This window comes from Quercus robur, chromosome 5 (assembly GCF_932294415.1).
Source record: "Quercus robur chromosome 5, dhQueRobu3.1, whole genome shotgun sequence".
NCBI lineage: Eukaryota > Viridiplantae > Streptophyta > Magnoliopsida > Fagales > Fagaceae > Quercus > Quercus robur.
Window position 1 is genome coordinate 25,021,152 of NC_065538.1, and position 27,293 is coordinate 25,048,444.

Here is a 27,293-nt window from a genome sequence, read left to right on the forward strand (position 1 = left end):
GTTTTTAAACTGTTTATGCTATTGACCACCTAAAAGGTAAGACATACGTTGTTTTTGTTGGTCGTGTGCCTGGGTTGTATGACACATGGGAAGAAGCTTGTGCCCAAGTTCATCAATATTCTAGAGCAGACCACAAGATGTTTAAGCATAAAATGGATGCAAAAATTGCTTTTATGAAGTTTTAGTAGATTGATGGTGGGAATGTGCAACAAGGTTCTTCATGCAATACAAGTACGCCCCCCTTAAGCATCTGATGAGATATCATATGACCTCCTTTACACTTACTTACATTGGTTATAAAAAACCCAATAAAATAAACAATAGAAGCAAAATGTCTGGTGGGGTTTTGCCTTGGAGGTTTTCTCCATTCATAAACAAATCACTGTGTTAACTTTATTTTTCGTTGCATATTAACTTAGTTGGTGATTTGTTTGTGCTACCACACGTATTGCATGTTAATTGAATTAATCAATTAACTTGACTAATTAATTGGTTAATTTATCACAAGGCATCAATACATTCTTGGCCTATCATATGAGAATCTTTTTGGGGAGTTCTCAAAAAGCATGTTATGCCTTATTGTCATGCACTGGCAGAGCTAGGGTAGGTGAGGGTGTCAATTGACACCTGAGCTTCCCAAAAATTTGTTAAAAAATTGTTTATAGTAGCACTAGTTAGAATTAGTTTTCACTAACATAGTTCAAAAGACCTTTTTTTATACTACTGCACATACTTTTTTTTTATTATTATTTATTTATAAATTTTAGGAAGAGTTTTACCTAAGAGTAATGTATTTACTTAGTAAAAAAAATAAAAATAAAAAGTTAGAGTCATAATATTTTTGCAACAATTTCACAATAAAATTTTAGTAAACTATTAATAGAAACTAAAATAAATATATAAACAATAGGTCTAAATGAGGAAAAATAGTAGCTTATTTTTAAGATCCTAATATGTATATATATATATATATATATATAACTGAAGTCTTAGACTTTTAGTTAACATTTCCACAATTTTCCACATCATCATTTTTTATTTATATTTTTTAATTTGATTTAATTCTTTCAATTTTATAACACCAAATTACAGAAAATTTATTAAATTTCTTTTAAAAAAATTAAATTTAGTTGTTTGGTACCATACAACCACTACACTTAAAGGAGACCTAAATTATCACCTAATCAAGGAATTTTTAGATAATTCTAACAAACTATATAATAACTCCATTAATATAAATCTATCCGAAAAAGTGGAATATATCTCAATTAATTTGATAATTATAATTTCAATAGAATTTAAACTCTATAATTACATCAAATGAAACTCAATAAATATATATCATTTTTAATTTCAATAGGCTTTAAATTTTATATCAAATGGACTTTACCAATATATTTTTTATTTAAAAAAAAAATATATATATATATATATATATAACCAAATTTGATTAGGAATCCAAAACCCTACATTATATTATAAATAGTTTTTTTTTTAGGGATTATTTGTTACAATTTCAACTCAACTTTTCATTCCTATATTATATTTTAAATAGTTTTTCTATTTGGGATTATTCTTCCAACACCACTCTACTATACAATCTCTTGCGTTGATTTTGGTTCTTAAAGTGCCTTTAAAACAAAAGGTATGTAAAGTTTTCTTATCAAGTTTAATGTTAACATATATGAGAGATATTTTGGTCAATTAGAAAAAAGTTTGATGAAACATAAAAGGAAAAAGAACTAAAGAACATACAATCTGAAAAAATAAAACAAAATAATAATAATAAAAAATAAAATAAAATAAAATAAAACTTGTGACTATATTAGGTAGAGGCTTTTGGAGATTTTTTTTTTTTTTTTTGGAATTCTTTACGCTCATGTGTATGTATGTATGTATGTATGTATGTATGTATGTATTGGGTTTAATTAAATTGGAATTATCTTTGAAACTTTGTTTTTGATTGAATAATGAAAATGGCAGAAAAAGTATGTTCCAATATTTGAAGTCTTTTGTATATGTGTTGTTGTACTTCAAACTTGGTATTTAAATTGTCAATTCACAATTTCATTGTTCATCTATTAATCATGAATAATAATATTGATATTTGCAACTATCATGATATGGTATCAATGATGTGATCATTCTGAATGCTTTCCTTTAGAGTATAAATAGAGTCTATTTTATGATTAAAAAAATTTACTATTAAAATACTTTTGAAATAATAATTTTTTTTTTAAATTGGATAAGTTGGATCCTAAATGACTTCTATTAAACTCCATCCTTTATGGCATCATTAAAAAGAAAAATTGTTAAAATCTCATTAATTGTGATAGTTCACTTTTAGGTAAAATAGAAACTATATTAATTAAGTTTTAAGAAATTTAAAATTATATTTCAAAAAATTTCCAAAACATTAGATTTTATTTTAATTATTTTATATTGTAAAATTATACTTCAATTATCTTCTAAATGATGGAGGATATGAGAATGCAACTTGTAGATCTACTATCAAGATAACATAGATTAGATTGATGGTAGATAGTATATTTAATTGCAGTCGAGTATTGTGTGAAGTCATCACCATAGAATAACCCACACTGGGATGTGTCCAGTGGAACCAATGATATGAAAGAAGAAGAATTTTTCTAAATCATTATATTGAACAAAAAATTACTTATTTTCATTCATTTTCAAGTTATACATTTTCTTAAGTCAAGTCTTAGACCTTTTATGCAAAATAAATATTTTTTATTTTTATTTAACTATCCCATGCAGCACACGGGTTAGCAACTACTGTTCTATAATGTGGAATACTTGTCCTTCAAGCTTCAACATGATGCTAGGCAGGGCTCTTACATGGGCCGTTATACTTGTTGGATCATTTAAGCATTTTGAATTCTATCATACAACTCATTGACATAATACAACTCATGGGCCGTTATACTTGTTGGATCATTTAAGCCTTGTGTTCTTTTCATTCAATGAACTAATACTTTGATATAAATACAAAGTTTGTTGAGCTAAAAGTCTAAATAAATAAATAAAAATCTCAAAAAATGTGTCATATTGAAGAACTTCATATTCTTCCACTCTTTGCTTTTATATATAAAATTAGTTGTTATCTCATGTGTTGCACGATTTTACTCTTGAATTTTTAAACTTAGTTTACCTTACATCCATATCTTGTCAAGGAATGCAATCCTTAAATATTCAAACTAAAATTAAAAAGTGTCAGTTTTAAAACTTAAACAGATTTCAATCCTTCATCATTGGAAAATTTTTCTTGGTAAATATTTGCATTATCAAGAAATTTAGGATACTTTTAAAAAAATTAGATTATTGGATGAAAAATTATAGAGGTTAGAGCACTCACAGCAGTGGTGCTATATAGGTATAATGCTATTTTTTAGCTCTAAATATCAAAAATCCTTCACGCAGCAGAGGAGCTAAATCTAAAAAATTTAGCTCCTCAGCTACAGTGCACATCTATCTTTAGATGTGCACTGTAGCTCAAAGCTAAAAAAAAAAAAATTTTTTTATTACAACCTCTCTCCTCTTTCTCATTAAAATATTCAATTCATTCTCTCTCTCTCTCTCCGGCTTCTCCTCTTTCCTCTTTCTTCCTCAAATTTTTTTTTCTCTCTAGCTCACCGGTCTCTCATCTCCCTCATCCCTCAGCTCGCCGGTCTCTCCATCTCACCGGTCTCTCCATCTCACCGGTCTCCGTCATCCTCAGCTCGCCGGTCAATTTTTTTTCTCTCTAGCTCGCATCTCCCTCATCCCTCATCTCTCTAGCTCGACTGCCCAGCGCCGACCACTGCCCAGCGCCGACCGAAGCCCAGCCCAGCGCCGACCACTCCTCACACTGGGCTGGGCTGAGCTGAGCTTCGGTGGATTTTTGTACTCGTGCTCATTCCTTTTGCGCCGACCGAAGCCCATTCCTTTTGTGCTCGTTGTGGATTTTTTTTTTTTTTTTTGCTGTGGACTGCCGGTAGTGGTGGTGGTGGTGGTGGTGGATGTTTGTGCTGTGTGGTGGTGGTGGAGGATGTTTGTGCTATGGTGGTGTGCTGGGTTTGTCTCCGATTGAGGATTTGGGTTTTTTTTTTTTTTTTTTTCTATTGTGTACTGGTGGTGTTGGTGGTGCACTGGTGGTGTTGGTGGTGGTGGTGGAGGATGTTTGTGCTATGGTGGTGTGCTGGGTTTGTCTCCGATTGAGGATTTGGTTTTTTTTTTTTTTTTTTTTTTTTTTTTTTTTTTTCTATTGTGTACTGGTGGTTGTGGTGGTGGTGGTGGTGGTGGTGGAGGAGGAGGATGTTTGTGCCGTGTGGTGGTGGTGGTGGAGGATGTTTGTGTTATAGTGGTGGTGATATATTATTTTATTATAGTATAAATATTATTATTTTATTGTAGTAGAAATATTATTTTATTGTGATGAATATATTATTTTATTGTATTGAAAGCTAAAATAGATCCACTGCTGCAGCATATGTATAAGTAAAATAGATAAAGTAACTTTTGATGGAGCTAAATTGCTAAAAATTTAGCTCTACTGCTGTGGATGCTCTTAATAGCATTGTGTATGAGTCCCAATCTTCCTCAATAATAGAGAGATCAGAGAATAGTGTTGTAGACTTCCATTAGTTGCACCTAGGCAGCATGTTTCAGTCTTGCATTGACTGTCTATTGACTAGCTAATAATAACTCTACTGCTGATGCTGAGTGCTCTCCTAGCTGTTTGCTTCGGGTTTCGAGTTCTTTGTCTCATGTCTGACATATGTTTGCTAACTTTCTATGGATATATATGAGCCACGCAATGTTGAAGAAAATCTCCATTGTCTTGTTCCTTTTTTGTGCTACTCTCAGATGTGTTATGCTTTTAAAATTTAACAATACCTTTTAAATCTCTTTGATATAATGGCTGATATTAAAAATAACTTTCTTAACTACTTATCAAAACTACTAAAAAAGATTGCATGGTACAACCGTCTTAGTTATTTCATCTTATTTCAATCTCGTGTTACACACCAGCTTTCAGTTAGTAAAGGTTTATTTAATAAAATTTTTTTAATAATATTATTTGTAAATTTTTAAAATATGTATAGTTAAAAATAAAAATAAAATAATAATATTATTTAAAAATAAAAAAATAAGCTATTTAACCACTTTACCGTAGCTAAATCGTTGATAGCCATATCCTTGTTACTGTGTACGAGTCCCAATCTTCCTCAATAATAGAGAGATCAGAGAATAGTGTTGTAGACTTTCATTAGTTGCACCTAGCCAGCATTTTCAGTCTTGCATTGACTGTCTATTGACTAGCTAATAATAACTCTACTGCTGATGCTGAGTGCTCTCCTAGCTGTTTGCTTCGGGTTTCGAGTTCTTTGTCTCATGTCTGACATATGTTTGCTAACTTTCTATGGATATATATGAGCCACGCAATGTTAAAGAAAATCTCCATGTCTTGCTCCTTTTTTGTGCTACTCTCAGATGTGTTATGCTTTTAAAATTTAACAATACCTTTTAAATCTCTTTGATTTAATGGCTGATATTAAAAATAACTTTCTTAATTACTGATCAAAACTACTAAAAAAGATTGCATGGTACAACCGTCTTAGTTATTTCATCTTATTTCAATCTCATGTTACACACCAGCTTTCAGTTAGTAAAGGTTTATTTAATAAATTTTTTTTAATAATATTATTTGTAGATTTTTAAAATATGTATAGTTAAAAATAAAAATAAAATAATAATATTATTTAAAAATAAAAAAATAAGCTATTTAACCACTTTACCGTAGCTAAATCGTTGATAGCCATATCCTTGTTACTGTGTACGAGTCCCAATCTTCCTCAATAATAGAGAGATCAGAGAATAGTGTTGTAGACTGTCATTAGTTGCACCTAGCCAGCATTTTCAGTCTTGCATTGACTGTCTATTGACTAGCTAATAATAACTCTACTGCTGATGCTGAGTGCTCTCCTAGCTGTTTGCTTCGGGTTTCGAGTTCTTTGTCTCATGTCTGACATATGTTTGTAACTTTCTATGGTGATATATTAGGTGAATTTGGTTCAGTTTTTTGAAAAAGTGCATAATAAAAAGTTGGAATTTTGTAAAAATGCATAATGAAAAAGTGGAGTTTCAAAAAGTTGAGTGTTTGGTAAAAACTGTTAAAAAGTGCATAATGAAAAAGCTGAGTGTTTGGTAAAAAATGTTAAAAGTGATTTTTTGAGGGATAAATGACCAAAAAGGACAATGTATATATAAGAGATATTTCAAACTTTTGTTTTTTTTTGTTTTTTTTTTTTTTTGTGGATGTGAGTTTATTTCATACTTATTATAAATAATCTATTTCATATACTTACTAAACAATAATAATAATAATAATATTAATTAAATTTAAATAATTTCCATCAACATGAAGCACAAAATAAAAATGTAAAAAGATGATAAAATATACACCAATAATCTAAGTTTAAATTGTACTATATAAAAATGTAAAAACATATAAAATACATATCAATAATCTAAGTTTAAATTGTACAACACAAAATTGCCCTTGATACTTAAAATCAAATAAAATATAATAAATCTGTCTTCTCACTGCCTCATGCATCAAACACTCTCTGATCTTCATCCTTAATGCACTTGACACACTTCAATTCTCTTGTTTTTATTTCCCTTGTCTTAGCAAGTTTTATAAATATTCTATCTCCATCCTTCATCACCCCATCATAAGCCTTTACCTCCCAGACAGCCTTTTCTGCTCATCTTCACCTCTTTAAAATTTTCATAAGCAGTATTATCTAAACATCTAGGTAAGCTTCTGTAGCTCTCTTTTTGTAGTAAGTAATAAGGTTTGCAAATAAAATATAATGCATCAAATACACGGTGTATACTAGATGAACAACACAGCTAAGCTTACTTCTAAGATTACAGTGATTATAATTTAGAGAAAGGATATGTTCCTGGAGCAAACCTCCACTCAAACAATGTTCTGAAAAATTTCTGAGCTTCAATTTATCTAGATTTCTCACCTACCCATTTAGTTTCTTGTAGACAAAATGTTTATTCTCCTCTTAATCATTGTATCTACTATCTCCATTAATTTCCTTATTGAAGACCCAAAATTCGAAGTGTCCATACAAATTATGTTCTCCTAACCTAACTTAGGTGTAGTTATACATTTTCCACACAGGTTTAGAAAAAAGTTGGAGATTTGGAAAGGACCCTACTTGCTGAAGTGAAAACCATACATTTAATGGTAATCTACTGGAATTTCATGGTTAGAAGAAACTTAATTGGGTGCTACATTGCATAATTTGCTAATTCAAAGTAGTGGTTCATACATGAAACAAACAAATCTTATGAAGGGGATGTTTCGCAAACTAGTTCTTAAGTTATTGAGTTTGCTATGTCTAGTTCAAAAACACCAAATAGAAACTAAAACCAGTTCTTAACTTCCAAGTTGAATTAGTTTTTCTATTTTAGCATTGATTCAGAACCAATATCTAGTTTGCCAAAGCTAGTTCAACTTATAAGTTAGGTAACATGTAAATAACAGTCGCTGATGTGACATAACATTAAAAGAATTCCAAATCAAGCAGAACAGACAGGAAAAAAGTATGACCCTTAGAGGCTGATGCATCAAACTACAAACTCAGATCACATGCAACATTTTTGAAATTCACAGTTAAAACTCCAATATTTACCACCGCCCACAATCCACCAGCAGAAAAATTCAGTAAGATGTTTTCTCTATTTAATATAATCAAAGAATTTTCCAAGCACAGTACAGAAAATAGTCAATTCAATTCAATCCAATCCAACCCTTTAGATATAGGGCGCCAATCACAGCCTTAGATATAATATCCATAACACAGGACAGGAATTACATTAGACACAATAGTGGATACTTTACATATCCACTTTTTAGTTCAAGAAGAAATGGTTTCTAAGAACAATTCCTATATATTATCATCTTAAAACATATTTCATTACACGTTGCAGAGAATACTTTTAACCAGAAAAACTTTCAAATGCATATAACTTGTACAAATTAATAGTCTTTACACTAAAATTACCAGTAGGACTATTACCAGTCACATGGTCATTAATATGTGCACAAGATAGAAGCCTAAAGTGAAAGCATAGCTAGTTAAAAAATAAAAAAAAATACTTGCACATAAGACACAGAACAGAGAAATGGGCTAAGCAAAGCAAACATGTTCTTCCATTTCCCTTAAGTGGAAGACAGCATGATAACAAAACATGTTCTTCCATCTCCAAGTTAATACACATTCATAGCAAGATCCGAAATTTTGTTATAACAAAACAAATAAACAAAAACACTTCATGAGAACATGTATATATTCCAATCAGCAAGATCCGAAAACAATACCCATTATATATTCATCAAACTAACACTTCATTATATATTCCAATCAGCAAAAACAAATAACAAAACAAGTAAAGGAACCCACACTCGGTAAAAAAAAAAAAAAAAAATCAGATCAGTGTTGGTACCTGGTTTTTGGTAGTAGATCAGTGTTTTTGGTACCTGAGAAATCAAAACCCACACACCAAAAGTGAGAAATCAACCAAAGAACAGAGAAATCAAACCCAGATCCATGAGAAATCAACCAAAGAACAGAGAAATCAAAACCAAAAAAACCCAAATCAGACCCATGAGAATCAACCCCGGTTCGGTCCAAATCAAAACAACCCATACCCATGACAAATCAACCCAAAGAACACACAGAAAAATCATTACCCATAAAACAAACCACAATCCAAAACTACAGAAAGACTTACGGAGAGGAAGAACCAGAAAGAAAGAAAGAAAGAAGAAGAAAAGGAAGACGAAGCGGAAGAAGAAAAGGAAGACAAAAAGAAAAAAGACAGAGAGTAGAGAGACTTACGAACAATGAATGACGCAGAGAGAAGAAGATGGAGGCGTCAAATGCGAAATGGAGAGCAGAGATCAGAGATGAGGGGCGTGTGGGTATTTCGGTCTTTCAACTCATGCAACGGTAATATAACAAAACGCGCTATGCGCGTTTTGATTTATGGACAGCTGAAGGTGCATTTTCTATGCGCGTTTTGCCTTCAGCTTTCCTAAAAGTTCAAAACGCAACTTTTATAAAAAAGTTGCGTTTTGAACTTTACCAAACACAGAACGTGGCTTGGCTTTTTTGAAAACGCCCGTTTTGGGCTGAAAAAGTGGAACCAAACGGGCCATTAATAGGGTTCGGTTAATGTGTGTCCTTAAGGTACACATTAAGTTTTTTATTTTTAAAAACATTTTATTGAGAATTAAAAAAGTTATCATTATTTTTTCAATTTTTGAAAATTTTTTTTCCAAAAATGAAAATGAATGTGTACCCTTAAGGTACACGTATACCATTAACTACCCAGGAGAGAGCACAGCAGTAATTTAGAAGTATAAACAATGATAAAATAGTTGATAAAGAAGATAATAGCAAAATAGATATAGTCAAAATAAATTAAAACAGGGTATGGAATATGAAAACTGAAACAAATAAAATCTTACTTGAAAATACTTCTGTCTCTGATTAAAACTGAAAACTTCTGTCTTTCTTACAAGTTTTGAAAATAAACACTGTCTGAAGAGTTACAAGATAACAAAGTAAAATTTGTAAAGAATTACAAGATTATCTGTCTAGGAAGGGTTACAAGATTACAAAAAGAAAGTAAAGTACAAAAGTCTTTCAGAGAGGGAAAGGGAAAGCTATAAAGTCTTTCTAAAGCTTGGACCTAAAAACTGGACCTTAGAATTGAAATGGAAATTTTGGACCTGTCTTCTGTCTTCAGAGTCTGTCTATTTATAGATAAAGTGAACCACGGTAAGTCTTCAAAAGTAACCTGAGTTAAGTAAAGTGAACTCAAGTTAATCTGTCGGTAGAATCTTGAACAGTAAAAGTCTATCTTGAACAGTAATAGTCTATCTGCATGTAAATAATATTCTGTCAAAATATCTTTCTGGTTCTGTCTGTATTTGTCTGGAATATAATGGATCTGTCTGGAAGCTATTCATGCATGTCGGTGAATAGTGATCTGTCTCCAGTGAATAGTGATCTGTCGTCGATGAATAGTGATCTGTCGTTGGTGAATAGTGATCTGTGGCCGTTATCTGTTTGGAAGAGTATTCTGTCTATTTGTCCCTTCTGTCTATCTGTTTATCAATCTGTATCCGCGTAATTACCATAATCTAGCGGATCAGAGTTGTTCTCATACTACTCATGCTCATAGAGCATTCCATAATCATTACATAGGGCACAGTATGAAATAGGAACGAAAACAAGAACATGATCCTTGGCTGTCATCAATCTGGGATCTTTAACAATCCTTCTTTTTCCAATGAGCCTTCCTGCTGAAGGTCTTGGGCCATACACAGCTATCCTGTCAGTGTAGCCATATAAATGGAAATCTCTGTCTAATTCTTTCTGTACTTCATAAATCTTATTACTCATGAAATTAGACCATTCTTGAGCCAGAGCACCTGGATCATCAAGTGATAAATAAGTATCTCTTGTATACCAGTTATATTCAGGGATACCACACCAATCATGGATAAGGACTAAATGTGTGCTGGCTGAGCTTCCATATAATAGCTAATGTCCCAAACTGGAAGAGTACTCCAGATTTCCATCTTCATATAATTAAGTCCTCCAATCTGTGCTGCTGCTTCTTGGATGACTCTGGGAAATAAATTAACCTGATTTGCAGAAGTAATGGTTAATTTGCTGATAAACCCTGCTTCTAGCATCTCAGATAACCATAAGGGATCACAGATTACTAGATCCTCTGTCTCTGTGTTGATAAGTAATCCCGAGTAGGGATTAAATATATCTCCTGTTCTTTCATAAACTCTGTCTGAATTTCCAAAGCTGTCATACCATTTAGCCTTATGAGATAACCATACATCACCTGTCATGTCTTCTGTTCTGATAAATGCTGTAGAGACTAATACTTTAAAAAGATACATCCATCTATCATAAGAACTTGTTATGGCTTTATGAGTTAATATATTCTGTTGGATTTTAGGGGGTAAAGTTCTAATAGCAAGTCTCGTTTTTTGCTGAATCTTATGGTGGAGCTTTGAAAAGCTTGTTCCATAAGATAGTTTTTTAGAGACTGTAGTTCTGTCTTTGTGGAGCTTGAATCTCCGTCCTCCTTGCCAGGGAGTTGACAACCGAGTGCTTCAATAAATGCCCCAGTGCTAAGAAGATGTAATTCCAAAGCCTGAAGGGTCATTTGGAATAAGGGTTTCTGTCTGAGGGTGAAGGCTGCCTGTAAATTATCAAGAAGTAGTTTAATATGAAAAGGAAGGTCTGTAAATTCTCCGTCTGAAAACATAAGATCAGTGTCGAGCACTTTTTGCAGAATTACACTTTTATCACCACATGAATACATTGCCTCTGCTAGCAAAGTATCCTAAAGGGATATTGTCTCTAACGAGACGCCTTCATGCATATCCAAAATTTTTACTGAAGGCTTTCGGATACCTCTGGGTTGCACCGCTGGTGCCTTGCCCTTGTCTTTATGAGAGAATCTTTTACTCATGGTAGTCTGCAATTGGGTTTTGGGGAGAGGATTACGGCTTGAAAAATGATCTTTAAAATAAATATTTTCTTGCAAAGCTTCTTTTGAAATTCTTTTGGCAATGTGTTTCTGTAAATTTCTTTTGAAATATAAAGTAATAAAAGCATTTACAAAACAAACTTTTCTTTGTACACTTTTGTGCTCTTGCTGAGTAGCAACAATATTAGGATGGGATCTGTCAAGGTAAGTGAGATTCATAATATTTCTTAAATCTAGTATGATTCTATCTTCGTAAAGTCTTTCATTAATAGGACAATCTGTCAAGGGATTATAATTAATTCTGTCTGTTAGGAAATTAAATCTGTCATTATTCAAGAAATTACCACAATTAATGTTTTATTTAATAATTAATAAAGGAGAGTCTGTCAAAGCTCCTTTTATTAAAATATCTGCTATGTGAATATTTAAGGATATTATAAAGGGTGTAAATATGTCATTTATTATAATTTTGTTTGGTACTTCTATCAGTTTTATGGGACTATCAGTATGTCTGTCATTATTATTAAAAATAATAATAATTGTACCATCTATATTTGATGTAGGGGCAATAGTCTCAAGTTGCCATCTGTCAGTCCATATACTATTAGTCCATGCATATTGATTACAAAAGATTGTATTCATATTTCCGTCTTTTATGAGTTCTTCTGTAGATTGAACTTTATGTAAGAAAGCAATAGGAGAATAAGAACATATCTCTGTTTCTTTGTCTTGTTTATCTTTCTTTTTGTCATTTTCTATCAATTGATTAACAAGTAATATTTCTGTCTTTAAAGATGACAAACTTCTTTCAGTTCTATAGATTCCTCTTTCGTTGATATCTGTTAAAATAGTAACCTTTTTGGAAGAGTATATTTCTTTCAAGACAGGTGGTACAATGAATTTAAAGAATATATCTTTTTCCAATATATTAGTTTTAATTCCTTCATCTGTCATTAAAAAGGGATAAATTAAAGCTATAAAAGGAGTTCCTAAAATAATTTTAGAAGGAAGGTCTTTAATTAAAACAAAGGCTGTCTCAAGATATATTCTGTCATGGCATATATGAACATTAGGTATTTTGTAATTAATCATTAGTTTTTCTCCATTGGCCTGAATTAATCTTTCAAATGATTTATCATAATTCTTTAAGGGTATTAATCTTTTTTGTATACAATTCATGTCAGCACCTGAATCTGTCAAAGCAATTTCTGTTAAAGAAAACTCTAAAGTAATTTTTGTATGCCATTTTTGGAAAATTACTCTGTCAATTAAACTTAAGAAATTCTGTCTATTGCCATCATCATCATCATCAAATTTTCTGTCTGTGGGATTAGAAACTTCTTTTAAGTTTATTATTTCTTCAATATTATGTTCATTTATGTCCGTCGAGTTTTCTTCTTTAATTTCTTTAATTTCCTTTTTTACTATTTTTGCTTCTGTCATTAAGTCTTGTAGAGCTACTATTTTTATCTCTACACCATCTTGTTCTATTTTCATTTTTACCTTTTCTTTCTTGTCTTTTTCTTTCTCTTTCTTTCGGCATTTTGTAACATGGTGTCCATATTTCCTACACCTAATACAAGCAATTGGTATTTCTATAGAGTCTTTCAATTTTAATAAATATTCTTTTTTGTTTTTATGATGATTCGGTAGATTTTCTATCAGTTTTATTATTATGTCTTTTTGTTTTCTTTTTCTTTTATTAATCTTAAGTGGGTTGGTTGATTTTAATTCTTTCTTTACATGATCTATTTCTTTTTGTTTAACATTAAATATTTTCATTAATTCATTTGTTATATCTTTCTCAAATTCTAATTTACTAATTTGTTTAACAATTTTATTATGTCTGTCACATTATTTTTTAGTATGTCCATATCCTTTGCATTTATGACAAATAGTATTATTATCATGTCTGTCAGTTTTCTCATTATCTGATAACTCAATAGTACTGAAAACTGTTATGTCTCTTTTTCTGTCTGTCTCTAAAAGTGTATTTAAAATTTTCATTTTTTTAGTTAATTCTGTCAAACTATCATTTTGGATATCTATTATAGATTTTTCAATTAATTCTAGTCTTTCATCTACCATTTCTTTTAAACTATTATACTTCTTGTCTTTTACTTCTACATTTACTACACAATCACTATTTTCTTTTAAATTACCATTATTATTTTTCCTACCATTGTTGACTTCTTTTACTACTCTATCTCTTTCTATCTCTTTTGTATCTAACTTCCTACGTATTATTTCATCATTTTGTCTTTCATACAATTCTTTCAAACTATTTTCATTATTTCTAAGACTATCATCTTTTAACTCTTTCTTTGTCATGTTTCTTTGTTTTACTATATCTTTTCTTATATCTAATCTTTTACGTAGAGTTCCATCTTTTGAATTGGTTTGTTGACTTTCTATTCTTTCCACCATTTCTTTTACTTTACCTTTTTTTACCATTATCTATTAATTTCTCATGTAGAGATTCTATCTTACTTGTCTCTATTAGGTTCTTTTGTCTTTCTGTGTCTAGCTTTTTACATACAATTTGTTCTGAACTAAAAACTTCTTTATTGTTTTGCTTTTCCATCATTTCTTTTAGTATGTCATTTTCTATAGTACTTCTATCTTTTATACGTGTTACTCTTTCCTTAATTGGGCTAGTTTCTTTGTCAACTAATCTATCACTTGCTTTTAATGTTTGTAAATTCTTATCTACAACTTCTTTTAAACTATTATTTATACACCAATTATTTGTCATAGTTTCTGTAAAAGATGATCTATGATGGGGTCCAAATTCTATTTCTTTTCTCAAAGGTGAATTTAAAACTTTCATTCTTTCATAGAGGTCCAAAAAACTATCGTTTTTCTTTTCAACTTTAGTATATATAGTGGATCTGTCAATATTTTCTAAAGATTCTAATTTTCTCTAAAAAACTATTATTGTTTTTATTAGTCTGTCGGATGATTTTATCTTCTGTTAAAGTACTCCAATTATTTGTGTTACCATTATAATTATAATCATCAATTTCACTGTCAGAATCAGAATCTGTTTCATAATCCATATCACTCTTTGACCAATTATCATCTATATCTTTCATGCTATAACCTTCATCATAAACTATATCATCATAGTCCATGTTTCAAATTAGTGTGTGCCTAGCCTAAGTGTGAATAAGCAAACAGATGATGAGCTAATAAATGTATTTATTCTCTTTCTAAGCAATTAATAATTACTGGCGGAACTATTACTAACCATTGGTATCTTTGTTATCGGGACCACCTCCTCGGGAAACTCCATTGCGGGACCACCCAAACAATACCTGTCCGTCAGCTGCAACAAAGGGACTGACCAACGCGAAACTATGGTTTGCCAACGAGTCTCTAGGCTGACCAACGCTAACAAGGAGCAAGTAGTGACTATGTAGTAATATAAATTTCTAGTAACTTCTTAATTGCAAAGAAATAAAACTCATACACCTACCATCCATGGCACGTAATGTTGAAGAAAATCTCCATTGTCTTGTTCCTTTCTTGTACTACTCTCAGATGTGTTATGCTTTTAAGATTTAACAATACCTTTTAAATCTCTTTGATTTAATGGCTGATATTAAAAATAACTTTCTTAACTACTGATCAAAACTACTAAAAAAGATTGCATGGTACAACCGTCTTAGTTATTTCATCTTATTTCAATCTCATGTTACACACCAGCTTTCAGTTAGTAAAGGTTTATTTGGTCTCAAAAAAATAGTAAAGGTTTATTTAATAAAAATTTGTTAATAATATTATTTGTAGATTTTTAAAATATGTATAGTTAAAAAAAATAAAATAATAATATTATTTAAAAATAAAAAATAAGCTATTTAACCACTTTACCGTAGCTAAATCGTTGATAGCCATATCCTTGTTACTGTGTATGAGTCCCAATCTTCCTCAATAATAGAGAGATCAGAGAATAGTGTTGTAGACTTTCATTAGTTGCACCTAGCCAGCATTTTCAGTCTTGCATTGACTGTCTATTGACTAGCTAATAATAACTCGGATTGAGATCCCGTGCAATACCTAGGGTATTGCACGGGGTGCAATAGCTTTAATATCAGCCATGGATTAAATCTAATGCTCATAAAATTGACACGTCATATCTCCACGCTGGCAATCCGCGTGCCTCAATTTCTCTCGTATCTCTTCTTTTCTCACTTCAGCAGTTTACCTTTCCCAAATTTGAATTTCAGAAAAAAAAAAAAAACTCTCTTGAAGATTGTAAATCCATGGCCGAATCTCAGTGGGCTTCAGCTCGTCCCACGCCAGCACCAGCACCAGCACCAGCACCACCGGTGATGTTTCCATGTCTAGTCTTCTCCTCTTTCAAGGTTTTCTCATAGCTCTCTCTCTTCTCATTGCACCCACACCACGGCCGTTGGCGGTGCTTATTACCGGTGTCACCACCACTGTGGCTACCGGGTCTCCCCTCTCTCCCTCTCAAATTTATTTTCTCTTTTATTTTTCTTTTTGTTTCAGTTTTAATTATTTTGATGACTAGAGCTGTATGATTTTGTTTGGGTTTGAAAAATGGGGGTTTTGGGTATGGCTGAATGTGCTGTGATTGAATATCTATTTGATGGTGAGCTTGTGTGTGTGTGTTGTGGTTATAGCTTTGGTTTGGATTTTTGGGTTTCAAATGAATGGTGATTTTTGGGTTTCAAACAAACGATGCTTGGATGGGTGTTTGCACTTTACAGACTTGTGCCTGTGGAAGTAGGAGGGTGAGAAGGAAAAGGTTATTATTATTATTATCATTGTGTGTGTGTTGTGTTTTCAGTGAGCTGAGTGTTTTCTTTTGCTCTTCATTATGCTATGGCTTCCTTATGTTTTATTGTATTTTTTTAGCTGGCTGTTTTTGTGTGATAATTTGTCGATCATCTTGATGTTTGCGATTTTGTTCTTCGTTACTACATTATGTGTGTTTTGGTAATTTGCTATGTAATGGTTTAGAATATAATTGTTTTAAGTTATGATAGAGGAAGGTTTTTATTTATTTATTTATTTTTGTGTAATGTAGTTTTGTTTTTCACCATTGTTTACTACATTGAATGGGGATGTTATTTCAGCTGTTAAGAGAGTGATTTTTTTTTTCTTTGGATTTTGAACTATAAGGTTTTTGTTTAATTGATTGATGAAATAAAACATTAGAGATTGAAATTCTGTAATTTATATTGTACCTAGTTAGATGTCATTTTAATTGCAAAAGATTAACAATTGCATTTTGATAGTGATGCTAGTTCTCATTGCTTTTTGTTTTAATTTGTATAGTTATTTGTTGGGCATTGAACTAATTTAGTTTCATCATGAGAAAACATGTTATTCTTTTCTCTTGATGGTTGATGAATTATATTTAGAACCTTAAAGTTTAACTGATTACAGTCACTACTAATTGCTTAGTCATGCATCTGTTTATAAACAAAAAAAAAAATGTAGTTATGCATGAATGTGGTAAGACTTTGTGGTAAATCAATATCTGATATCTGGTTTTTGGGGATTATAAATCAGAGATTCTTGTAGTTCATCTGCTATATTGTATGTGAATTGTGGTTTAAGCTTTTGTATCTCTTATGTGTTTCTGGTGTGCATGCCCTTTGAAGGATGTTGTGCTTATTGGTTTCATTTACTTTCACTCTTCTATGTAGCACTACCATTACCTTTTTTTTTTTTTTTTTTTTTTTTTTTTTTTTTTTTTTTTGAGGTAAAGATAGTTATATTGTTGATATAGTTTGTATACAAAGAAGTATAGACCCTGGGGGTTAGTCAGGGGAAACAAAACAGTAAATGCGGCTGGAGCTAACTACAACAAAACTAGAACCAGTGCTGCCAACTAAACCCAGTGACAAGAGGGAAATCATTGCAGAATAAGAAAACAACAGCCCACATGTTGCAGGTAGCAGCTATCCAGTGCAGAAATCTAGCAGCTACCCAGTGCAGAGGAAAAAAATGCAGTACCCCACTGCACGCAGCAGGAGGACCCGACACTGTGTATCAAGAATTTCTTTGTGCAGCCACAAGGTTCTGGTATTCATGCAAGAAAACAACAGCCCTGTCCAGAATGGCTTTGGGATGGCTTGAATCTTCTCAAAATAGAACTTACTGCTTGCTTTCCAAATCCCCCATGACACTGCTGCCCACTTCTCTAGCTCAGGTTTTGATAACCTTTTTGCCAATACTTGAAACAAAAGGAAGAAATCTGTAGGGCCGATTGAAAATTGCAAGCTTCAGATGGAATGTGCATATAGTCAAGAAGCAAGAGACACCTCAAGTGTGGAGCTAAATGAGTGCTTGTGATTTTTTTTTTATTTTATTATTTTTTTTTTTTAACAATTGAGTAGGGTCATGACACAATTTTTTATTTATAATTAAGTAGGCGCATAAGATTGTTGAAACATTTGATCTTGAATCATGCGAAACATATTTTTTTGATTATTACATGGGAATTAGGTAATTATTTTTGAAACTATGGGAATTAGGTAATATGATGGTAGAAAAAAAATTGTCTATTGTATCATGTTATTAGGGCCTTGTAATTAAAGAATATAATTTAATACAATTTAGTTCAATTTTTGGATCAAGCTTTTTTTTTGGGGTGGTTTACTTCTATCTTGGATCCACTGATTTTAAAATATGCTAAACATCCTCGAAGACTCTTGTTATGTAATTCTTGTTTTCAAGAGAATATATTGAGCACGAAGTTGTAATTTGACAGAATAGAGCAATAATGGTATTTCCAAGAAATTCCATCATATAAATTGGCTTTTAGTGAAGAGCCGGAATGAGGCTGCAAATAATTTATATAATTTGTGTTTTCAAGTCATCCTCCAATTTTTAGTACTTGTTCCAGGCATATTCAAACGCAAAGAACTGTTGGCCTCTCCAGCAAGAATGACTATTTAGACTAGATAAAAAATTGGAATGCATTAAGACCTAAAAAGCTAATAATAGAACTCCATCACAACATGCTATTTGCAAAACAAATTTGTTTACATTTCATCTATTCATCAACACAAAAAATCAGTTACTACATGAAAATACAACTTGCACAGCAATTCAATTATACAATGGCAACAATGGAAGGCAAAAGATGAATCTCCTGAATGATGCCATGGCCAAGACAAGTCCATTCGAAACTTCAATTTGCTTTGATTTTTCCATTACACAAGATGAATCTCCTGTATGAATTAACCAATTTAAAGAATAGCTTGGCGCATTTCTCAATATGACAAATCTCCCTCAAGACTGCACAACATACAAATAAATTATCTTAACATCACTAAGTTTCTAACAAATATTTTCACAAACACCTTCAGTGCATTTCACAATTCAAACCACAATAGAAATATAGGGAATGAGAAAAAACTGATCCATTGTGACAAATTTCAAACTGAGAAATTAGTATCAAGCTAAGAATCATAGCTCTATTTCAGTAAAAGAAGCTAATAGGAGTAAGAAATGTATGATCTTATGCAAATAAATCAAGAACAGAGAAAAAAAGGGGAAATCATAGATTTGGTATCAACATTTCCTAAATGTCAAATCCAATAGATCCAAATCCAATGCTAAAACAGCTTAGGGCAGCCAGCAGACCACTTAATGCAGTTAACAAATAAATAGTTTTTTTCATTTTTGTGCTATTTGAATACAAAATCATAGCTTTTATGAGAATAATTTGTCTACTGCCTGCCTGAGACAAGTTCTCAATGATAACACACTAACTTGAAAATCCAATTTCCATACACATAAATCACAGTTTTAGCATCACATTAACATAAAAATCCAAAAAGAAAAGAAAAAAGAAGGCAGAATACAAAGAGATAAACTAAAACTCTATGAAGCATCTCAACAAACACCTTCAGCAACAATAACAGAGGACTCAAAAGCCACAGCAACAGCAACAATAAAGAAGCAAGGCAATAACAAAATTCACTCACTCAATAACTCACGCACAAAATGACATGTATTTACACAATAAAACACAGACTCATATCAAATCAACATCAACCCAAGTCTGTAAAGTGTAAAAACCCATCCAACCACTGTTCATTTGAAACCTAAAAATCACCATTCATTTTGGAACCCAAAAATCCAAACCAAAGCTATAACCACAACACACACACACAAGCTCACCATCAAACAGATATTCAATCACAGCACATTCAGCCATACCCAAAACCCCCATTTTTCAAACCCAAACAAAATCATACAGCTCTAGTCATCAAAATAATTAAAACTGAAACAAAAAGAAAAATAAAAGAGAAAATAAATTTGAGAGGGAGAGAGGGGAGACCCGGTAGCCACAGTGGTGGTGACACCGGTAATAAGCACCGCCAACGGCAGTGGTGTGCAATGAGAAGAGAGAGAGCTACAAGAAAACCTTGAAAGAGAAGAAGACTAGACCGGGAGGAATCACCGGTGGTGGTGGTGTGGGACGAGCTGAAGCCCATGAAGATTCGGCCATGGATTTACAATATCCAAGAGAGAGTTTTTTTTTTCCTGAAATTCAAATTTGGGAAAGTTGAACTGCTGAAGTGAAAAGAAAAGAGATGGAGAGAAATTGAAGCACGCGGATTGCCAGCATGGAGATATGACGTGTTAATTTTTTGAGCATTAGATTTAATCCATGGCTGATATTAAAGCTATTGCACCCCGTGCAATACCCTAGGTATTGCACGGGATCTCAATCCAATAACTCTACTGCTGATGCTGAGTGCTCTCCTAGCTGTTTGCTTCGGGTTTCGAGTTCTTTGTCTCATGTCTGACATGTGTTTGTAACTTTCTATGGTGATATATTGATAGGGTTCGGTTAATGTGTGTCTTTAAGATATACATTAAGTTTTTTATTTTTGAAAATATTTTATTGAGTATTAAAAAAGTTGTCATTATTTTTTTAATTTAAATTTTTTTTTTAAAAAAATAAAAATTAATGTGTGCCCTTAAAATACACATTAATAAAATCCATATTGTTATATGAGCTACACGCAAAGAAAATCTCCATTGTCTTGTTACTTTCTTGTACTACTCCCAGATGTCGTGTTATGCTTTTAAGCTTTAACAATACCTTTTAAATCACTTTGATTTAATGGCTGATATTAAAAATAACTTTCTAAACTACTGTTCAAAACCACTAAAAAGATTGCATGATATACAACCGTCTTAGTTATTTCACCTTATTTCAATCTCATGTTACACACCAGCTTTCAGTCAGTAAAGGTTTATTTGGTAAAGGAATTAGAGTAATATTATTTGTAGTTTTTTAAAATATGCATAGTTAAAAAATTACAGGATGATTAAGCTCTTCTATTTATACAGTAATCTGAGACTAAGAGAAGGAAAAATATCACTAACTCACTAAACCAAAGCTAACTGCTTTGAAATAGAGTCCACTATGTTTACATTTGGTCTATTAGAGACATACACATGTCTAACCGTACTAACAAACTTCTATAAGCCTCGCGTGATCCCTCTCGTGAGTCACTTTAGCCATGTGACACCGTTTCTTTACGTACATGCGTGTAATTTAAAGCATTTGACTACACTGTTTGTTTTAATAACATGCTTTCATCACCAAACGATTCTATTTGCTATTCAATAGTCTTATGCTTTTCTTTAACATACTATAAACACTTTCGTACCTAATTTTTTCCAGTGTCATACATACACCGAAAACTGATTGGTGTCTTGATCTAATGGTAAAAAATTATCATTAAGAATGGACACCATAAGTTGAAACTCTCTTTAAAAAAAAAACTAAAATTAATTATACTTTGGTTTTTTATATTAATTCTTTACCGATTTGCTTTATTATTGTAAATGAATTTATTAATAATTGTTTTGGTTAAAGGCCTATATGAGATCCTAATTATGACTTAAAAAAACTCTAATTGTTGTTTTAAAAGCACTAATTCTTTCATTTTTTTTATCGAATATATTTTTTATTTTTTACTCTTGCTCCCTCTGCCATGCGACATATTATAAATATTTAAAAAAAAATTAACATATATACTCCAAGTGAAACTTGTAATCAATGGGGTCTTCTTTTCTTTCAATCATGGGTCTTCTTGGACTGAGTGGGAGACTTGGACTGAATGGGTCTGCCATTGCTTTTGCTTGAGTGGGAGACCTGGACTAATAATGGGTCTTCTTTTCTTTCAATCAAAAAATTGTAATGGAAATGGAAGACTTTCATTAACTTCTTAAAATAATTTTTTTAATGGGCAACCCCGAAAATTATCTCTTCTCCCCACTACCTCCATGTCTCTTTGCCTAACTCGTATGATAATGGTGCTAACTCGTTAGTCTCCTTTGTTTTTCTGCCACTAACTCTCTTTGTATAATAATGGGTGTCAAATCATTGGAAAAGAAATTCTAACGCGAAATTAGAACTCTCCATTCTACTTTTTATATTATACTTTATGCTCGATTAATTGTAGTATATCATGTGTTTTATTTAATTTTTAACTTTGATTATTTTACGTTTTAATTTGACAAGCCACAAGAGTCACTAAAAAAGTCATATAATTAAAATTTCAAATGAATGATTTCTTACATCAACACATAGTAGATTTGACGAAGATATTTAAAAATTAACTTTAAGTTTAATTTTTTTCCAAAAACATTTTTTAGTCTTGAGTTTGATATTCAAGGAAATAATGAGTTTATCAAATAGCTTTTGTTCAACAAGGAATTGAATCAATTTTTAACATGTAATCTAGTTTAGTGATCAACTCAAGATTAGTTTATATTTGATAAAGAGTTGCGTTCGTGTCTCTGGCGCCCAGCATACATGAGTCATATGAGCTTTAAGTCTATGCAATCTTGAGCAAATGTGGCCATTCCTAGATTGTTGAGCTTGTAGTAGTTGTAGAACGTGATATTATGAGGTCCTAGCAGTAGAAGTGAGTTTGGTGACTAAGGAGAGAGAGAGAGAGAGAGAGAGGGGGGGGGGGGGGGTGCTGATGTAAGAGTTCTAGCATTTTCCATTATACCAAAAATTAAAAATGCAAGAAACTTTTTCTGCCAAGATAAAACAAACATAATATTATGTCAATGAGTTGTATGATAGAATTCAAAAGGCTTAAATGATCCAACAAGTATAACGGCCCATGTAAGAGCCCTGCCTAGCATCATGTTTAAGCTTGAAGGACAAGTGTTCCACATTATAGAAGAGTAGTTGCTAACCCGTGCGCTGCCAGATTCCATCATTCTATTTAGAGAGCGGCTTTTAAGTTTTGACAGGTATCAGAGCTTTCATTTTGCTCATTCATAACTTCTAGCGTTAAGTTTGATACTACTATTCCTACAAATATAAGTACTTTTGACGAGCACGCTGCTACATCCATACCTATTCCAAATTTGTCTTCTCTATAGTTCCATTCTTGGACCATAGTTCAATTCATATAATATTAATTATGTAGAGTTACAGAGCTTTTAATTTTTATTTTAATTTTAATTTTTTTGTGTTCATACTCGTCCAACCTTCATGGTTAGCCCTTGCATGAGTTTGCATGTTCTCTTCTTCTCTATATTGAGCTTGTATCATTTTCTCCATAATCTATTGCATCAGCTACTAACGATAGAGGAGGGAATTAACATTTAGTTCCATCCGCTTCATTGGCTGATCTATAACCTGTTCTGATACGAATTCTTGAGGACGCAATTTTGTTATTAACTGGTTGCTTTGACCAATCCAAAATAATTTATTTGAATATATAGAAGTAGACCCAAAATGACGTTACTACTTACTAGATCCTATGACGCCATGTTGCAGTCAACTAATCTGTTCTCTAGGCTGCAGAGAAATTACAATTAACGTAATATTCAAATAATGAGATATTGAAATCTGTCGATTAGTCTATTGATTTTTCTTAGTAGTCCATATCAAATCCAAAGTTTTCAAAATGTGGCTGCCATTTTCTTCTATACATCATTAACTAATTATGGTACTTCAATTACATCATTCAAATTCAGAAACGAGGACTTGACTATATTGAGAGTATAATTTCTACTTGTTAATTCAAACCATTTAGCATTATTTTTATCTGCTAGGAAAAAAAGAAAACACTCCTGCCTATTTGTCAATCTATATATGATTTCATATACTTTGCCTATATAAAGAGCCACTAATTCTCTCCATAAGAACCAATCCTAAGCTCCCCCTATATTACTGGCATCTGCTACTCCTCCTTGCTACTAGCTAAAGATGTGGTCAGTTTGGCTCCCTGTCGCTAGCTTACTTATAGTGATTGCCACACATTGGCTTTATAGGTGGAGGAACCCTAAATGCAGTGGAAAATTACCTCCTGGCTCTATGGGCTTTCCACTTATTGGGGAGACCCTTGGTCTTCTTGCGTCAAGCAAGTCGATAGACACACCACCTTTTATCAAGAATAGGATGAAGAAGTAAGCCCACAATAACCCACATGCAATGTTTTTTGCATCTCATCTAATTTGTTATTCACATTTCTGTTGCAAACTTTCTATTCTTGATATGGGTCATTATATTACACAACCACATGCATTTTTTTTTGGTTTTCTTTTTGGTTATATTTACTCCATCTATATAAATATGAAATCTTCGTGTAACCAAGTTATTCTTCTTTTTTTTTTCTTTTGAGGGGTCATTTTAGATATGGTTCAATATTTCGAACAAGCTTGGCAGGACGGCCAGTTGTGGTATCATCTGATCCAGAATTCAATTATTATGTTTTTCAACAAGAAGGAAAATTGGTTGAAAGATGGTATATGGACTCCTTTGCAAAAATTCTCCACCAAGATGCAGCAAGAATTAATGCTCATAAAAATGTTCATAAGTACCTTCGGAATGTAATCTTGGGTCATTTTGGTCCTGAGGCCCTCAAGGATAAGATGCTGCCACAGTTAGAGGATGCAATAAATAAAAGGTTACATGGTTGGTCTAAACTACCCAGTTTGGAAGTGAAAAGCAGCACATCGGCGGTAAGCTTTTAATAACTAATTTCCATCATGATAATGCGTCAATATTTTTTATATATATATATATATTTATAATTGCTCCCAGTAATTATTTTAGATGGAACTAATATTTTAAACTTCCAAGACATAACCTTTTCAAGAGGTACAAAATAAATGAGAAAAAGGAGATAAATAATCTTAAAATTTTAGTTATTTTTTCATGAAACAATGGTAAATATTAAAACATTTGAAAATACATTATAATGATCATTATGGGTTCCGTACTCTCAAAAAACTTGATGCCACATACATTAAAATGGCGTCTCACCCATCTTTAATTGCTAAAATGCTAATAAAGCTTGGAAACATTGTTTAAGGATCATTAGATGTTCCTTTCTTAGCATTTTGAGTAATTAAAGTTTAAGTAGCTACTACAAAATACACATTTTTCTTTCTTTAACTACTTATTTGTTGATCATTTGCAGATGATCTTTGATTTTACAGCAAAGCAATTGTTTAGTTTTCAGGCAGACAAATCAAAGGAAGATATTTGTGGATCTTTTACTAACTTCTTGCAGGGACTTATGTCATTCCCTATTAATATCCCCGGTACTGCTTATCATAGGTGCCTACAGGCAATTTCCTCAAACTTGATCCTTATAAATTTCAAAATCTAAAACATTCTTCTCATATTATACGTGAATGTAATCTAATATATTTATTCAATTTTCATACAGAACCAGAAGAAAGCAATAAGCATAATAACTAGCGAACTAGAAGAGAGAAAGAGTAATCCCGAAATTCGCAAAGGAGATTTTCTCGATCAGATTCTGGCTGACATGAAAACAGAGACGTTCTTGACAGATAAATTCGTCATCTACATGATGTTTGGGCTTCTCCTTGCTAGCTTTGAGACCATATCGTCAACTCTTACTTTAGCCATTATGTTAATTAATGAAAACCCAAAAGTGATACAAGAATTAACGGTTAGTGACACAAAGAAGTTCCAAAATTTTACATAACATAGATTTAGAAGAAGCTTTTTTGGTGTTTAAATGTTAATATTACTTTAAAATATATATATATATATATATATGTTATTCTTAGGAAGAGCATGAAGCAATTCTTAAGAACAGAGAAGATATCAATTCTGGGCTTACATGGAAGGAATACAAATCCATGACTTTTACTCATAATGTGAGTAGATAGATACTCCCCCTTTATTTTCAGGTGCACAATCTTTCTTTTTAACTTTTAACAAAACTTCAAGCTATTGCCAACGATTCTTACAATTCAATGAATTGGAACATATAGGTTATCAATGAATCGCTTAGACTTGCTAGTTTTGCTCCAGGGATTTTGAGAAGAACCCTCCAAGACATTCAAGTAAATGGTAAGTTCAAAATCAAATTGGTTGACTTGTCAACATATTTTGTCCTTTTTCTTTCCTTTTTTTTTTTTTTTATGGGGGAGGGGGGGGGGGGTTGTTTGGGAATAGCCATACCAATAAAAAACAAATCATTTAATACAAAAACTATTTGTTTCACATGACTTTTTGAGTTTATGTTATATTATTTTGTTATTGGACCGGTTGACTGATGTTCTTATAATAAATGATTTTAGAAAAATTTTAATACTAATTTCATGAGAAATATAAAAAATTGTAAAAAGAATTCATTGATTTTTTCTATTCTTTTTCCATAAAAAGCTTCTAATTTTTTTTTAAATTAATGTTCTTAAAACCTCTGTTAACTTTTTCCCATATTAAATAACTAGTTTTTATTGTTGCAAAGTAACAAGTTTGTTGTACTTCAAAAGTGCTTAATAATTACTCTCGGAATGGGAGCTAGTATCATTGTAATTAGTTGTTGTCTTGATTATAATGCAAGTCAGAGAATATACGACATGCACGTTAGTTATGAAATAAGTTGAGAATAATAGGAGGCACGTTGACTGTAGGATATACAATTCCAAAAGGTTGGGCGCTTATGGTAGTTCCAGCCGCCCTTCAACTGAACCCAAGCACTTATGAGGATCCTCTTACCTTCAATCCATGGAGATGGCAGGTGGGTTGGTTTTTGTTTTGTTTTTTTCCCAAGTTAAAATCTTGATATATACTCATCATGGACTAATTAGTTTTGGTAAGAATCCATAATCTTTGTTCCTATATTTGACTAATCTTTCATTTCATTATGGGATTAAAGAACATCTCAGCAAATGTGTCAGCAAAGAATTTCATACCATTTGGGGCAGGCATGACATCATGTGCAGGAGCCGAGTTCAGCAAATTTCTAATGGGTGTTTTCTTTCATATCTTGGTCACCAAATACAGGTACTTTATTTCTTATTTTTACATGCATTTATGCAGCACTCAGACAAGTTGAACAAAAACTGATTTTTATTTTGTTAATTTATTGTATTTGGATTATGGCTGATTAAGGATGATTACAATCAAAGAAGGAGAGGTGATTCGATCCCCTGCTTTAGGATTTGGAGATGGTTTTCATATTCAGTTTTCAGTAAAGCATGGATGATTTATAGAGATTAATACCGGATCTCGACATTTACTGTACAATAAAATAAAATAAAAAGATACCTAGTTAAAAAAATCATCGTTTCCATGTAGTATTAAATGTTAATAAAGTTGACGATGTTGGTCACACTTTGTCTTTCACTTACACTAAATAAAAAGAATTTCTTTTAGTATTTTTAATTAA

The 27,293-nt window shown here is 31.9% G+C and overlaps 1 protein-coding gene and 2 long non-coding RNA genes across 3 annotated transcripts; 2 read left to right on the forward strand and 1 right to left on the reverse strand.

Annotated features, from left to right (window-relative positions):
- Positions 1-15,650: 15,650 nt before the first annotated feature.
- On the forward strand, positions 15,651-18,078 carry LOC126725596 (uncharacterized). The gene is made up of 2 exons (XR_007655507.1): positions 15,651-15,974; positions 17,351-18,078. It is a non-coding gene; the product is annotated as an uncharacterized LOC126725596 (long non-coding RNA).
- A 507-nt stretch (positions 18,079-18,585) lies between these two features.
- On the reverse strand, positions 18,586-20,379 carry LOC126725595 (uncharacterized). Its single transcript, XR_007655506.1, has 2 exons — positions 20,021-20,379; positions 18,586-18,885 (listed from the first exon to the last, which is right to left on the reverse strand). It is a non-coding gene; the product is annotated as an uncharacterized LOC126725595 (long non-coding RNA).
- Positions 20,380-23,842: 3,463 nt separating this feature from the next.
- On the forward strand, positions 23,843-27,293 carry LOC126725597 (cytochrome P450 87A3-like). Its single transcript, XM_050430399.1, has 9 exons — positions 23,843-24,045; positions 24,273-24,600; positions 25,062-25,211; positions 25,314-25,562; positions 25,684-25,773; positions 25,891-25,969; positions 26,536-26,642; positions 26,781-26,908; positions 27,017-27,293. The coding sequence occupies exons 1-9, from the start codon at positions 23,846-23,848 to the stop codon at positions 27,108-27,110; spliced, it is 1,425 nt and encodes a 474-aa protein (XP_050286356.1). The 5' UTR covers positions 23,843-23,845; the 3' UTR covers positions 27,111-27,293.